The 14,593-nt window shown below is 36.8% G+C and overlaps 1 protein-coding gene across 6 annotated transcripts in view; it reads right to left on the bottom strand.

Moving 5' to 3' along the window:
• Nucleotides 1-9,054: 9,054 nt before the first annotated feature.
• The window catches only part of LOC113069862 (protein kinase C zeta type-like), a 91,773-nt gene continuing 86,234 nt past the window's right edge, over nucleotides 9,055-14,593 (bottom strand). For all 6 annotated transcript variants that reach the window (XM_026242936.1, XM_026242937.1, XM_026242942.1 and 3 more), the window contains one exon: nucleotides 9,055-12,872. In XM_026242936.1, the coding sequence (XP_026098721.1) occupies nucleotides 12,785-12,872 (88 nt within the window). In that variant the 3' untranslated portion in view covers nucleotides 9,055-12,784. The remainder of the gene's footprint in view (nucleotides 12,873-14,593) is intronic.

Raw genomic sequence — 14,593 nt, forward strand, 5'->3', positions numbered from 1 at the left:
CGTTCTCTTTTTTTGTGTCATGGATTTAGCAAAAGCCCTGCAAGATGGACCAAAATATGATCATTAAGTCTCGGCTGTCTCTCACATTTTTGCACACATATGGAAATATATTCAAATGGGTGGTGTGAACACGAACTGCTGACCTAAACTCTTTTTGGATGAGTTTTTTTTTTTTTTTTTAATGGCAAATATTACTCATCCATCATAATGGATGCACAATCCATTATCCATTTTTTTCATCCCATTAAGGCTACTCACTTTAGAAATTTCAGTATTTGAATAATATTCCTTTTTTGTTGGCTACCAACATTAGTTAGAGTCAGAGCAGCACATACAAGCTTTATTTAGACAGCCGTAAATAACAGATGAGTAGAAAACAACAACAACAACCAACTATTTATGATCCTGAGAGAGAAATCCATTTTGTTACTATAGAGACAGGTTTGTATAAGCCAGACCCCTAAAATGCAAATGCATTGGGATTGGTTGTCTTTTGTGTAGGCGTCATGACATGTCTGAAGTAATTACATTGCAGAAGAGTCAATTACCTATTAAAATTTATGCAGTGACAAATTAAATGGCAGACACATTACGAATGTTTGCTTTCATGCACTGGTAACAGTGTGGGAATCAGTGAGTCAGACTTGCTAATTCATTTATTTTATATAGAAACAAAACAGCCAACACACTTATTTACTCTGAAAGAGTTGGACAAAAATGGAACAAAAAGGTGTGAATAATAATATTTGATTTGGTAGGTTGCAATAAAAAGGTTATGAACTGCACTGAGAGCGGTTTAAGACAGATTTGGTGTGTGGTTGTTGTTGCTGACAGCCAGTTTTCTCTGCCCAAGCTACACACCACCATCCTCTTAACAAACAGGATCGAAATATATCTGCTAGGCTCAGATAAGAAGAAACCAAAGACATGTGCTGCATTACTGCAGTTTATTCAGCATTTAAGAAGCAGAATTATATGCAGTGAAACATGCTGATGATTTGTAAACACACACATTAGTGGTGGCGGGCATATATCTCTCTTCCTCGCTTCTGTCAGTACAACATGTGCCAGCTGTCTGACAAGTCAAAGAGCCGTCAGAGCTGTGACCTTTTTGAGAAAGGGCAGACCTGTGGCTTAATAATTCTAGTGAGAGGTAGGGCCCACATTTCTCCTTGTAGGCGACACAATTCCTCCAGTTACATGCTGGAAACTTGGCAGGGGCAGAGGTTTGGTAACAGATACTGGCTGAGAAGATCCCTGTCAGACTCATTTTGTCAACAGTGTCTTAAAGGTTTCTTTTTTGTCAAATGTAGATAATGCTTCCTACTAGCTCAGCTTAATATGCGACTTTAGATAAGCAAATTATGTGGCTTTGTGGTGGTTTCAAAACATTGCTGAAATTGCTAATGGCACCAATGCTGAGTTTGGTGTGAAAAATCACGTAATGACGTCACCATCAGTGATGACGTACAAAGAACCAATGAGAATGATTCACTGAAACAAATCAGTCAAAACAGCCAATTCATGTCAATGATTCAGATTTCTCATTGCTATTTGGAGCCATCTGCGTGCCCCAGCAACATGGCGCAAACAATGGCGGAGCTATCGATAGATGACATATTGAATATAACATAGATGAAAATGAGGCTGAGAGTTATAGACTGTATCCACTGTATAAATGTCATAGATCACATACTTTGGACAACACAACTTTCAAAACTGTGTTTAGACAAGTTCCTTATATGTGTAAACACACTTGCCAATAAATGTAATACTTATTCTGACATCTTCTCAAGCACATTAGCCATTCTTTAATCTCCTCAATCTCTTTCCTATTCTCCTTTTGCCACCTCACACTTCTTCCACGGTGCATTAAGAAAGCTTGCTTTTGGAAGGACTTGGGTAGCGCCCGCTATTTTTACATTTTTCGTCATTCATCAAGAAACCATGGCGACGGCTCACAACATTGCCTCACACAAGTCCTAATGACATAAGCGCTCTTTCCTGGATGCCGTCTCCCCGGCTCCATCCCTGAACAGACTTACTCGAAACTCATCTGCTATTGTACTCTCTCACTGTGTGGCTATGGAACCATCAGTGTCAGCATTAGAACCTTCTGGAATTCTCATCCAGAGGAGAGAGATGGTTCCAAACCTTGCCTCAGCCTCTCCAGAGCGCAGAGCTGCGGCACCTTATATGGATCATTTATTTTGGTGATGGCCACCAGAAAGCATCTCTCAGTACCCTAGAGCAAACAATTAAAAACAAAAACCAAAAGAAAACCCAAAGTTAGTATAACTGTTGAGTAAGTGCCACCGTTTTGCAAGCACACTATTTCATTTTTGTCAGTTTATTGGCATGAGTGTTTAATATATTAAATTGTAACAAATAACAATTCACATGTAATAGGCCTGCTAATCATTTATATTTATACGTTTGTATGCAACTGACTAGCAACAATGCATTTAGGTATTAATTTTTAAATAAAATAAAAAATGTATTTATGAATGTGTATTGTTGCTTTAAAAATAAAATGTTATCAACAATAATAGTGAATAATAGTGAAGTAATTAATTATGATTTTGAATTGAACTGATTTTTGCACATTTTATTTTGAAATCAAATAAACAATATAAACTCAAATCCATTCGAACTGCTCAATCAGTGTGCAGTTTAAAAAAACTGTAAACTTTTGTGACCGTACAGGCAGGTAGGAAGTCTAATGGCACTGCATTTGATACACAAGCAAGCGAATATCTATTTATAATAACTATAATATAATATAATCATCTGTAATATTTTTCAATGAAATTTTACTTAATACTATTTTATATTTAATGCTACTGGGAGAAATGGTGGCAGAGTTCTGAATTAAGTGATGTGGAGAGACTCTGGGCTCTTAGCATGAGAGCATTTTGCTCTTAGATCAAGGAAAATGTCTTCCACAGCTCCCCACACCTTCATCCACAGTAATACATCAGTGGTTATCATGGAAGAGGGAGGGGCTCTGTGTTTGTAGATCTGTCTGGAGTAGGTTGGAGAATAATAAATGGTTCAACATGCAATATTTATTCAATATACATTGTAGTGTTTATTCACTCTCATACTATTGTATGACCCTATTTCATATAGTATGAATAATTCCTACATTTTGTCCTGAATTAATGTAAGATACAAATCGACACTGTAAGGTCTAAGTGACGTGACGTGGCCAAGTATGGTGACCCATACTCATAATTAGTGCTCTGCATTTATCCCATCTAAAGTGCACACACAGCAGTGAACAGACACCCAGAGGCGCAAATCCCAAACAGGTAAAATCATAAAGCAATATCAGAATTTAGACATCCATTTACTTGACTATATATATATATATATATATATATATATATATATATATATATATATATATATATATATATAATGTGTCAGTATGTGACGCACCAACTGCTCAGCAGCACCACCTAGAAAACAAAGTCAATTGGTCGTTAATTGTCAGACAAACAGAGTGAAAAATTTGCCCAAGTAGGGAAAGCCTCAAGAATGCAAGAAGTTACAGGAAGATCTAGAACTTCGGATGTGGAATCTGGAGCAGCGAAGCCAGCAAAAACAGGTGCAGGAGGATCTGGTTCATGGTCAAGAACAATATCTGGAGCAGATGGATCAGTATCAGGCATGGGAATAAAACTAAGGGCAGGTGGATCTGGATCAGGGCAGATAACAAAATCTGGAGCAGGAGGGTCTGGAGTAGGTCAGCAGGCAAAATCAGGATCAAGAGGATTTGGATTGGCCCTGGGAGCAAAATCTGGGATGAAAGGAAGTAAAAACAGGTGCAGGAGGATCTAGTTCATGGCTAAGAACAATATCTGAAGCATCAGGCCTGGGGACAAAACATGGAGCAGGTGGATCCTGATCACGGCAGAGAGCAAAATCAGGGAAAGGAGAATTTGAATAAGGGATGGGTACAAATTCAAGAGCAAGTGGATCTGGATTGGGGCAGAGAACAAAATCAAGGTCAGAAGGATCTGGATTGGACTTTAGAATAAAATCTGTAGCAGATGGATCTGTAGCAGCATCTGGATCAGGACTGGGAAGAAAATCTGTAGCAGAAGGATCTAGAGCAGCATCTGGATCAGGACTGGAGTGCGGCCCGATGTGTCTGATGCCATTTCCTGCAGGTGAGTGAGTTTCAAAAATTCCACAAAATTGATTAATTTCACAATGCAGAACATAAGATGACAATTGCATGTAATCTTACTACACCCACTGGGTGACTGCCACAAAATATGCAATGCATAAATCCTACCCCAACACATCCCAACATTCCCCAGTTTGCCATTTTTGGCAGCGGAATGGCAGAGAAGTTTTAGCAACTAATCTTAATCATAATCAGAATGCAAAACCTGAAGTTCAATGTTCTTCTACGCTAGAGTTCTCATTTCTCAGATGGCCCATTAAAAAGTCTCAGAATTCGGGTGTTTTGCAGAACAGCTACTCTAGAGGATGCAAGGAATGAGATTTGCTCTCACTGTAGAGTAGTTGCATGTTCTGGAACACCAGAGACTAGAAGACTGAGATCAGCTTTGGCACTAGAGATGTTAAGCTGGCTCTTTAGGTGAAGCCAGAACATACATGCGCTCACTCTCATGAACATCTTGGCAAAACAGGTTCACTAAGCTGTGAGATGAAGTGTTGGTGGACAGTATCATGTATTCTATCACCTCTTTCAAATGTCCAAAATCAAATTAGTCATTTGATGGAGAAATACATTTTGTTTTCCCTAAATGAAGTGGATTTGAGTGTTTGCGCCTTGGGTGCTGGTGGAGCGCTGCGAGATGGATATCACAGCCACGGTTATATAACATTCACCCCTGGATGTGATGTCATCCCTGCAGATGTAGAGCAGAGGATCCAGTTCAGACGGGATTTATATTTATGTGATGCTTTATGAACACTTGATTCTTCATTTTGATTGATGAACATAGCAACGTTTAGCAGCTGTTATTGTTGTTGTACTGTAGTCTGAAGTATGCAAAGTATTACACAACACAAATAACACTGAATTCTGGGACTTGAGCAATAAGTGGTAGTACAAGTGATTGCTTCTGATGGAAATTCCCTGATACTTTGACAAACCAGTCTTTGGATGTACAGACGTTATCTACAGATGAATCTGTGTTTTGAGAATTACGAGTTTTTTTAAGAATATTCCCATTGTAAGTGGAATTACTTTTGATCCAAATCAGGCAAAGTTGACGTCTTGCAATGTGACATGCATAACACATGCTGTATAGCTCTTTTTAATTGAGAGACTACATGGAATATTTGTATTGTTGATTTATTCATATAATCCGAATATAATGTACACAGAAATCATTGTTCACACTCTGCAGATAATCTCCATTCACAGTATAATCTAGTATCATGTTATTTTATAAATGTACAAATTCCAGTAATTATTTTTTGAATGTTCATTGTTAATTCATGTTTATTCATAATACATTAACCTGTTAAATGTCACCCCGTCCCGTTGTTAGAAATTATGTAGGAAAAGTAATAGATTAATTTATGACAAGAGTGCACCCTCAGAAATCTACATTACAAAGGGAGTTTTGACCTTTGTTTAAAAAAAAAATACTTCCTCGTTGCCTTTTCTCTATCACATTTTAGAAATCATCAGAAGTTATATATCACTTGAAAACATAAAATCTCAAAATTCATCCTTTAAAACCCATTTTAAAATCAGACATTGCATTACCATGTAAATGGCACATCAAAATCATGTTACAAAATGTTTTCAGTCATGAATTATAAAAATGTAGGTTTGTATCATGCACATTCAAGTCTATCTTCAAAAATGTGAGTGACAGTTAACAGGTTAATGTTAATTTGGTAACATGAAATAACAGTCAGCAATATTTTTAAACATTTAATAGTCTTTGTCAGTGTTCATATATATAAAAATACATATTTTTATTTTAAAGCTGAAAACTTATTGTCGAGTGTTAATTTATACAACCCGAATTTTTAAAAATGTATTAGTTAGTATATGCAGAAGTAAACATTTATTAATAATATATGGACCTATATTAATAATTGCTGTAAAAATTAAATGAATACATTTTAAGTTTGTAAATTTAATTGTATTTGATTGTAAAGTGTTTTTGAAGTTTGCTTGTAGATTAAAATAATTTTTAAGCAAGAATTTTTATCTTAAAGTCAATGTAACTGTTATATATTCACATAGCACTGCTTTACAGGCTTTTATATGTGTCATTTTGACCTTGCTGTCACCTTTAACCAATGCCAGCTCTCCAAAAAGGCTGTTTATGAACTTTTCTGCCTGTGGACTTTGGAGCACTTCTCAGAAAGAGGAAACACTATGTTAAAACATGGCATACTGTGAGTATACTTAAAGAGTAGGAAGAGAAACACTAAGAAGGACAGTTATTCATCAGAACGGGTCAAAAAGTCACCAGATTCTTGCGAGGTCTGAGAGCAGCACTCCTTCGGCGTGGTGGGCAGCACTGAACCTCGCAGAACAAGGCAGCACTTTGTTGCGAGTGCAGGGCTGGCGTGCGCCGCTGCCCGCTCTCTGCCCGCCATGTGTACATTGGCCAGACTGCAGAGCACAGCAGAACACAGACGGCCTCGTGAGAGAGACACAATGAACACTCTTGTCTAGGATAGGACAGATAGAGAAAGAGGCAGATATAGAGAACGGGTTTCTGAGGGCGTCGATATGAGCCGAGGGCGAGACTGGTGATGAAGCGATGGAAATCTTGATGAAGGGGATCGGGGTGGGTTGGCACGCAGAGATTCGCGGAATGGTTTTGAGGTTTGCTGCTGGGAAGCATCAAGCCGCCTGGGTTGGAAAAAGGATTAAAGAGGAAAGGGAATACAAACAAAAGAATGCGACTGGAAATGAGTGGCGTTTGGTGAGGAGGAAGGATCTGTCATGTGGAGTCGTACTGTAAACGGTCACTGGAATGTCAAATTCGAGACATGGTGACCTCGCAGTTTATGTGTGCTTGTTAGCCAGCAGCTTTTTGCAACAAACTGTTCCTCAGTGGGGTTTTTTTTTCTTGTCTGCATACATAAGTCAATTACTATAATGGAGTTATTCATTAGTAGTTTGCTTTATACATGACTACAAAACACTACAAAAAGCAATCAACTATTCATTAGTGACATTAGTGAAAAGATCTTCAGTCTTAGGAAAAAAAGCGCATGAATCCTAACAGTGATGTTTTTAGGCAATACATGGGAAGAATTGTTGGATACCGAGAGAAAATCTGATAGGAGAAGCATAAATTATTAAAGTGTTTCTTTTTGAATGATATCAGGGGATCAGCTACATTGTAAACAGCTTCTCTACAGTCCAAAACTTACATCAACATCCATTATTCCCAAATTGTTTTTTGAGAGACGGTGAGGGATCAATTATCATGACTCAAAAATCTGATTTTGTTTCCAAAACTGCTCATTGTGCAAGAGAGAAATGGCCTTGCTGTAGCACCCTTGTGTTTGCATGCACAAACCACATATTACTGGAGCCAGCGATGATTTTTCTTCTGTTATTGTGTGTTGGATTATGTGTGTGTGTTTGTACTGTTCACTATTGTTAAAAACATTTATGAGTTTGGTTGTTTTTTCAGGTTTACCCAAATGGATTGCGATGGACATCTTGCACAATGTTAATCAGAGATTCATAAGGATATTATTTGGTGATTAGAGGGAAATTCTGTTAGGTACCTGTGTTTTCCTGTGCTTGCAAAGTATTACCTTAGCGTTTTGATTACTGCAACCAGAAAACCTGCTAAAGGAATAGTTTCCCCAAAATCAACGATTTGCTGAAATTTTACTCACTCCCAGGCCCAAGTTTTTTTCTTCATCAGAACAGATTTGGAGAAATTTAGCATTACATCTCTAGCTCACCAATGGATCCTCTACAGTGAATGGGTGCCGTCAGAATGAGAGTCCAAACAGCTGATTAAAACATCACAATAAACCACATGTAATCCACAAAACTCCAGTCCATCAATTTATGTCTTGTAAAGTGAAAAGCTGTGTGTTTGTAAGGAACAAAACCATCATTACAGTGTTGAAAATTATGACTAAATATCTAACCTTTATCACGTGGCGAAAACGGGACAAGATGTGTACTTCTAACATGTTTGGTTGGTAAAATAAATGTTGTAAATTCAAATCAGAGCATCTTTTGTGTCTGGAATGGATGTTTTCTTGAGTCTATAAGGTAACAATATTATAATAAAATAAGCTTATTTGAAATGCGTTTGGCGAATAGTTTTTTTTTTAAATCTATACTACTAGGTACTTATACTATATTGACTGTGTTATAAATAAAATTGCATTACTAAAAAGAGACTAAAATAAAATTTTCATTGACTAAATGTAATCAGTTTTCGTCGACTAAAACGACGACTTTTAGTTGACAAACTTCACTAGACTAAAAAGAGTATGAACGTGACTAAAACCAATAAAAGCTAAAATGACAGCTTCACACAAAGACTAGACTAAAACTAAAATCAAAACAGGCCACCAAAATCAACACTATTTTTAACTTTAAACCATCACTTCTGGCCAAAATACCAGTCCATAATCCACAATAACACTTCCTCTAGTGAAAAGAAGCAGCCGTTTTAAATTAAAAACATTTTTTTTATTACAAACACAATTTATGGATTACTCCCATTACTTGTGGATTATTTTGATGTTTTTATCAGCTGTTTGGACTCTAATCCTGACGGCACCCATTCACTCCATTGGTAAGCAAGTGATGTAATGCTAAATTTCTCCAAACCTGTTGAGATGAAGAAACAAACTCATCTAAATCTTGGATGGCCTGAAGTTAAGTACAGTTTCAGCAAATTTTCATTTTTGGGTGAACTATTCTTTAAGTATTTCTTATTAAATGTAATTGATAAATATACATTGTGCAATAAAGACAGCATTGGACATGCTCTCTCAAAGACCAGTGTTTTTTTTTTTTTTTTTTTTCATTGCCAGAAATCATGAGACAGGAAATGTGGAGTCATTACAATGAACATTTACTGATTTACAGCTGTTATCTAAGATGCTTAAGACTTAACTTCGTAAAACCAAAGACATGTTCACATCTCTCTCTCCCACCCTCAGTCGACAGGAACTCTGCTAGAGCTTTCATTTACAGAAATTTATAAAACAAACACTTCAAATATAAAAGTATTCCCCTGTAGAGCCTCATTTGCTTAAGGAAAGAACCGGAGAAAAAAAAAAGCAGAAAAAAAAAACTTGTGACAGAATTTGTATTTGGCAAGTTGATAAATCATGGAAATGTCTTGCTTAAAATGTTTTCAGGGACAGGAACTTGTATTTTATTGCAGTCTTGGCCTCTAAGGTTGGGACACCGGATTTAGATATCTCTTTTAATGATGCAGAAACAGATTTATTTCTTTTTTGTGTGTATTTGTGTGTGAGAGAGAACATTTTAAGGGTTAAATTATATCATATATAATTGCAATTATGCCAAACTCATTTCAGTTAAAATATAAACATGAATAAAACCCAAACAAAGGACAACAATAAATCTGACACCGTTTTGTGTGGATTCTGTACATTAGGTCAAGCTGGTGGAAGATTAAGTTGTTGGTTGGGTGAAGATGGTTTATTACTTTGTCACTTGTAATATACCATAGTACCTGTTTTTGTAAAAATAATCATTGGTTTACGGTAATAAAAAAAATTATGCAAATTTAGAGCTAAATAATATCATGTAGGACCATATTTATGTTAAAAACCTGAAAATTTGCACAAGCAATGGTCTTGTCAAACTATACTGGAATGCCGCTTGATTGGCAGGTTGCATTCAAATAAAATTCCCATTACAAACAATCCAATATCATTCATAAATTGTAGTGTTCAAACAAATTGTGTGCCTGTTTTTTGCACCATCTTTTCATTAGAGAGCTGAAAACATGGAGGGGAAATCTGGCTTTACTCTCTGCCTCGGTATCATTAGTTTGTCATGCTTGTTATCTCCCAGGCCATTCTTTGTTCTTAGTCTGTCTGCTAATCTCACTACAGTCTGACACAAAAGCAGCTAATTAATCCTGTTAACATGGCAGCAATTCTTCATACAGGTCTGATTTCATCAAAGCGTTCCCGAGTGTGTCGTCTTCAGGCTGCAGGAAGGGAGGGTTATAACAAAAATCATAAAAATAAAAAAAACCTGGGAGATTAAATGCAATGGAAGATAAACAACATATCTAGTTGCTCAATAACACAATACCTTATCACTGTGGGGGATTAATCAGTCAAGCTAGCCTGTGATTGGCTGTTTTTATTCTTTAATGGCAATTGAAATTCATTTTTAAGAGCTTTTTTGTGTGGCCTGGAATCTAAATGGACATAATCGTCTAGTTGTGTTTTAAAGTGTGTAGGAGTGTACGGCTATGTTTGTAATAGAATACTAACAAGCTTCTCTCACGATCTCTGGAGAATGTATTCTGTGCACAGTATGCATGGGATACCCAGATGACTTACTACATTTGCCAAGACACACACAGTGCAGAATAACATATCCCATAATGCATTACACACAATCTGACCTTTCATTTCCATCTTTTTTTTTTTTTGGCTCATTATCTTGCCTGACTGATTGATTTTAAAATGCAAAATAGTCATTATTATCAGTTGCTTGTATGCAACATCACAAGTTAACGTGACAGTGCAGCTTATTAATGTCTGAAAAGTGTTTCTTGTGGAATATTGATTATCATTTCTCCTCCTATTAATAAAATAGTAGATAGAATACAGTATATACTACTACTATAGTATGTTAAAACTCCATTCCGAACACAGCCTGTCACTGAATGATAAAATAGGTGGGTAAAATGGGTTGAATTTGAGTATTTGGTTTGAGTACTGCAAAGACAGTTCTACCATGTGTTTAGGTCATCTGAGATTCAGTCACAACACTGTTGCACAATTTTACCACCAAATAACACCAGCGACATGATGTACAAACCCCTTGTTTGTGTTCTCTCACGTTCTCTCACAACATCTCAACAGCACGTTATTGACAGATCACATGAGTACAACAAGAAAAAAAAAACTCTTATCAGCATGAGAAGCAGCCGTTTGAGTAATATAGTATGGCTGTAATGAACTCAACTGTAATATTAAACCCAGGCTCAATGGGAAATAAACACGCCTGTGGCGATATTTATGCAAAATTTCATTGTTTTTTGAATGTTTTATTGTTTCACTTTAAATTTGAAATGTCCAGTAAGTGGCATTTAAGCCACATTCTGTTTTATCGGAGACGGATGGACATGAATCTGGCAATGTTTTATCATGTTGATGATTGCTGTGTGCATGCTGCGGCAGTTCAGAAATGAAATTTCCAGTGATGTTAATGCTCTATCGCTTTTGAAAACAATATACCGATGTTAATCTTAATTGAAGTGTTAACAAACGCAAACATGAACGATTTTAGCTTGCTTCTACAAGTCTTTGAGGTCTTTTATCCTAACTTTGGTTTTGCGGGACTCAAACCCGAGTGCTTCCAATCGCAAGTGGAGTGCTGTACCGGGTGAGCTACAGAGCAAGTTTACTATAAGGGAAAAAATACATGTCGGTGATGTGATGCAAATATCAAAATGTATTACAAATCATGCTCTATCAAAGGGTTTTGAGGTCATAAGGAACTGTGCAAAAATAAGCATTTATTAATCAATAATCGGCCCCCTAATAATTTGTGTAAAAAGAAATAAAAGATCTTAGTGCCAGTAGTGTTCATTTCAGCTGGAAACTGCAGTAAAATGTAGATACATTTTTGAATATTTTTTTCCCAATGAGCCGAGTTTGGTAATATTACTGCTTTTCAAATGTATTTGGGCTTTGTGATCATTCAGTGTCCAATCTTCATGTTTTGTTTTCAACATTTGTATTAGTGTGTCTGTGTTATATATATATAATAACACCTGTAGCCCACTTTCTCAGTGGATGGTGCATTGGGAATCAACTCCAATCTAATGTGGAGTTCAGAGCAGTTTGGAGCATGGTGAATTTCGGATCTTTGAGGCACTTCTTCAAAAAACACATTTTATCTCCCATTTAAAACCAACATGGGTGGTTAAAAGCCTGTGGCTTGAAGCACAGCTACCCACTGTGGATGAAACCATCATGATCATGAATTAAAATGTGCCACATTGCATCATAGAAGGCATCATAAATTCTTTGTTTGGCTACCTACACTATAATACAACCTTTTTTTTCTTTTTCTTTTTTACCTTTAAAAATTATACATTCTTGTTTCGCTTGAGGACAAGCCTCATACAAGATTTAAGAGAATCAAAAAATAAAAATAAAACTCAAAACAAAATAAAAGTGCACATTAAGTTAGAACTGTCATATTTAGCAAGGGTTGGTGGGAAATGTAGTCTCTGATGGATGCAGGCACACATTGAAGGAACTAACTTGAGTCCAAGTTAACAGTGCACACGGACGCATGGGCGTGAAAATTAAAGAGGATGCTGGGAAGCAGGAAGACAATCAACAGTTGAAATTTAAGAGAATCGTTTCCCCAGTTATTTCTTCTTCCAGTGTAACCCCAAAATAACTTAAGGAGGGCCTGAAACGTGAAGTCTTAGTGTTGCTTTTTGTCTTGAACACAGTTTTAAGGAGAAGATCAAATCTGTGAACACAGTCTGAGCTAAACTCAGCTGTAGTAGTCTTGTGGAGCCGCAGGCAGAGAAACATCAGCCGTATTGTTCTTCCCTCATACGGTTTCTTCAGTGGAGAGCAGCAGAGGATTAATGTACTCGAATCCCTCAAACTCAGACTGGTCTATTCTCTTTATCACATCCCTGAGGAGAGAAACCAACATTATTAATGGAAGAGCTACAATTCAACTGTACATGGCATGTCCCGCAATATGGCTTAAAGCAGAAATTAAGGGAAAAGTGAATGTAGTTTGCAGTTTCTAATAGGCATTGCTAGTGGCATCACATCTTTTACATGTATATTTAGCTGACACTTTTATTCAAGTGCGGAATATAGAAATTTAACCTAAGGAGGCAATAACACAAGAACAGAAAGTTTCAAACATGGTCAAGGAGAGTATCTTGAATATGTGCTCAATTTGACCTATTTCCAGAGTAATTAAATACAGATTTTCATTTAGTACTTTGCAGACTAGGGATAATTCAGACATTTGTCTACAAAAGTAAATATGCAGAATACGTGTTTTCTTGGGAAATATATGATAACATTTGAAAATTTGGAGTCAGTCCCAGAGAGATTTTAAAGTGACAGTAATGATATTTATAATGTTACAACATATTTCCGTTTCAAAATAGAATCAAGGAATCCTGAAAAAAAGGCATCACAGTTTCCCCAACAATATTAAGCAGCACAACTGTTTTCAACACTGATAATAAGAAATGTTTCTTAAGCACTAAATCATCGTATTAGAATGATTTCTGAAAGATCATGTGACAGTGAAGACTGAAGTAATGGCTAAAATGTATTAAAATAGAAAACAGTTATTTTAAACTGTAATAATATTTCACAATATTACTGTTTGATTAAATACATGCAGCATTGGTGAACAGAAACATTAAACAAATCGTACGGTCTCCAAACTTTTGAACAATAAACGTTTGAACATATCAGGTATGTTACTTCTTCAGGGAAGTGCTGAACTTTTTTTGTTCTGCAGGGGAATATGCAAACTTATGAGCACATCTGTAAATGCAGCCGGCTCATCAGAAACAACAACCTTTCCTCATCTGCATCGGGGGGCTGGATAAACACAAAAAGGGCTCTAACAACAGCAGTGGGCAGACAGAATCAGTGGCGTTTTTCTTCTCTTGGCTTTTTTTAATAATTTTTATTTTTTCTCACAACGGCAGTGATCCTTTACATGTCTAAAGAGATAGTAATATTCTTGCTGAAATCAGACCTGTTGCTCTTCAGAACCTCAGGAATCCATTGATCTATTTTACCAGCCTGTTGAGGATACCACACTGCTGTAATGGTCCTCCTCCTCTATGGCGTAATGTTGAACCGATTCAAAACTCGTTTATCACATACTGTCAAACACGGTCCGTGGAGGACAATTCTCCTCTATAACATGCTCTGTAAGAACTGATATTTCACCAGATCCGGGATCAGTGCCGAATTGTGTTTGAGCTGTGTCTGTTTGAATTAAGTCCCCAGAGGGCCACTTGACTCTATGAGGGTGTGTGTGAGGTTGAAATGCCCCCAGCAAGAGTGAAACCTAAAATAACATGAATGACACCTGTATGCCGTAATATCAGGCTCAGGTTTCAAAGGGAGTGCAGGGGGGAAATGTGTGATGCCAAAGAGGAAGAAACACAGAAAGATGGACATCCTGGGCACTGACCAAAATAAACAAGCTTCTTTACTGCACAAATGTTTCTTTAGAAAAGAATTTCAAGGTGGAACTTGTTTGAAAGAAAGCACGCAAGCTTTGGTACTATTGTTTCATTTTCAAGACTTCGAACTCCATACTCCATGACACTAGCGACATTTGCTTTCACACAACCTGTCTAAAAACATATGA

The sequence above is a fragment of the Carassius auratus genome, unplaced genomic scaffold (genome assembly GCF_003368295.1).
Source record: "Carassius auratus strain Wakin unplaced genomic scaffold, ASM336829v1 scaf_tig00002576, whole genome shotgun sequence".
Lineage (NCBI taxonomy): Eukaryota > Metazoa > Chordata > Actinopteri > Cypriniformes > Cyprinidae > Carassius > Carassius auratus.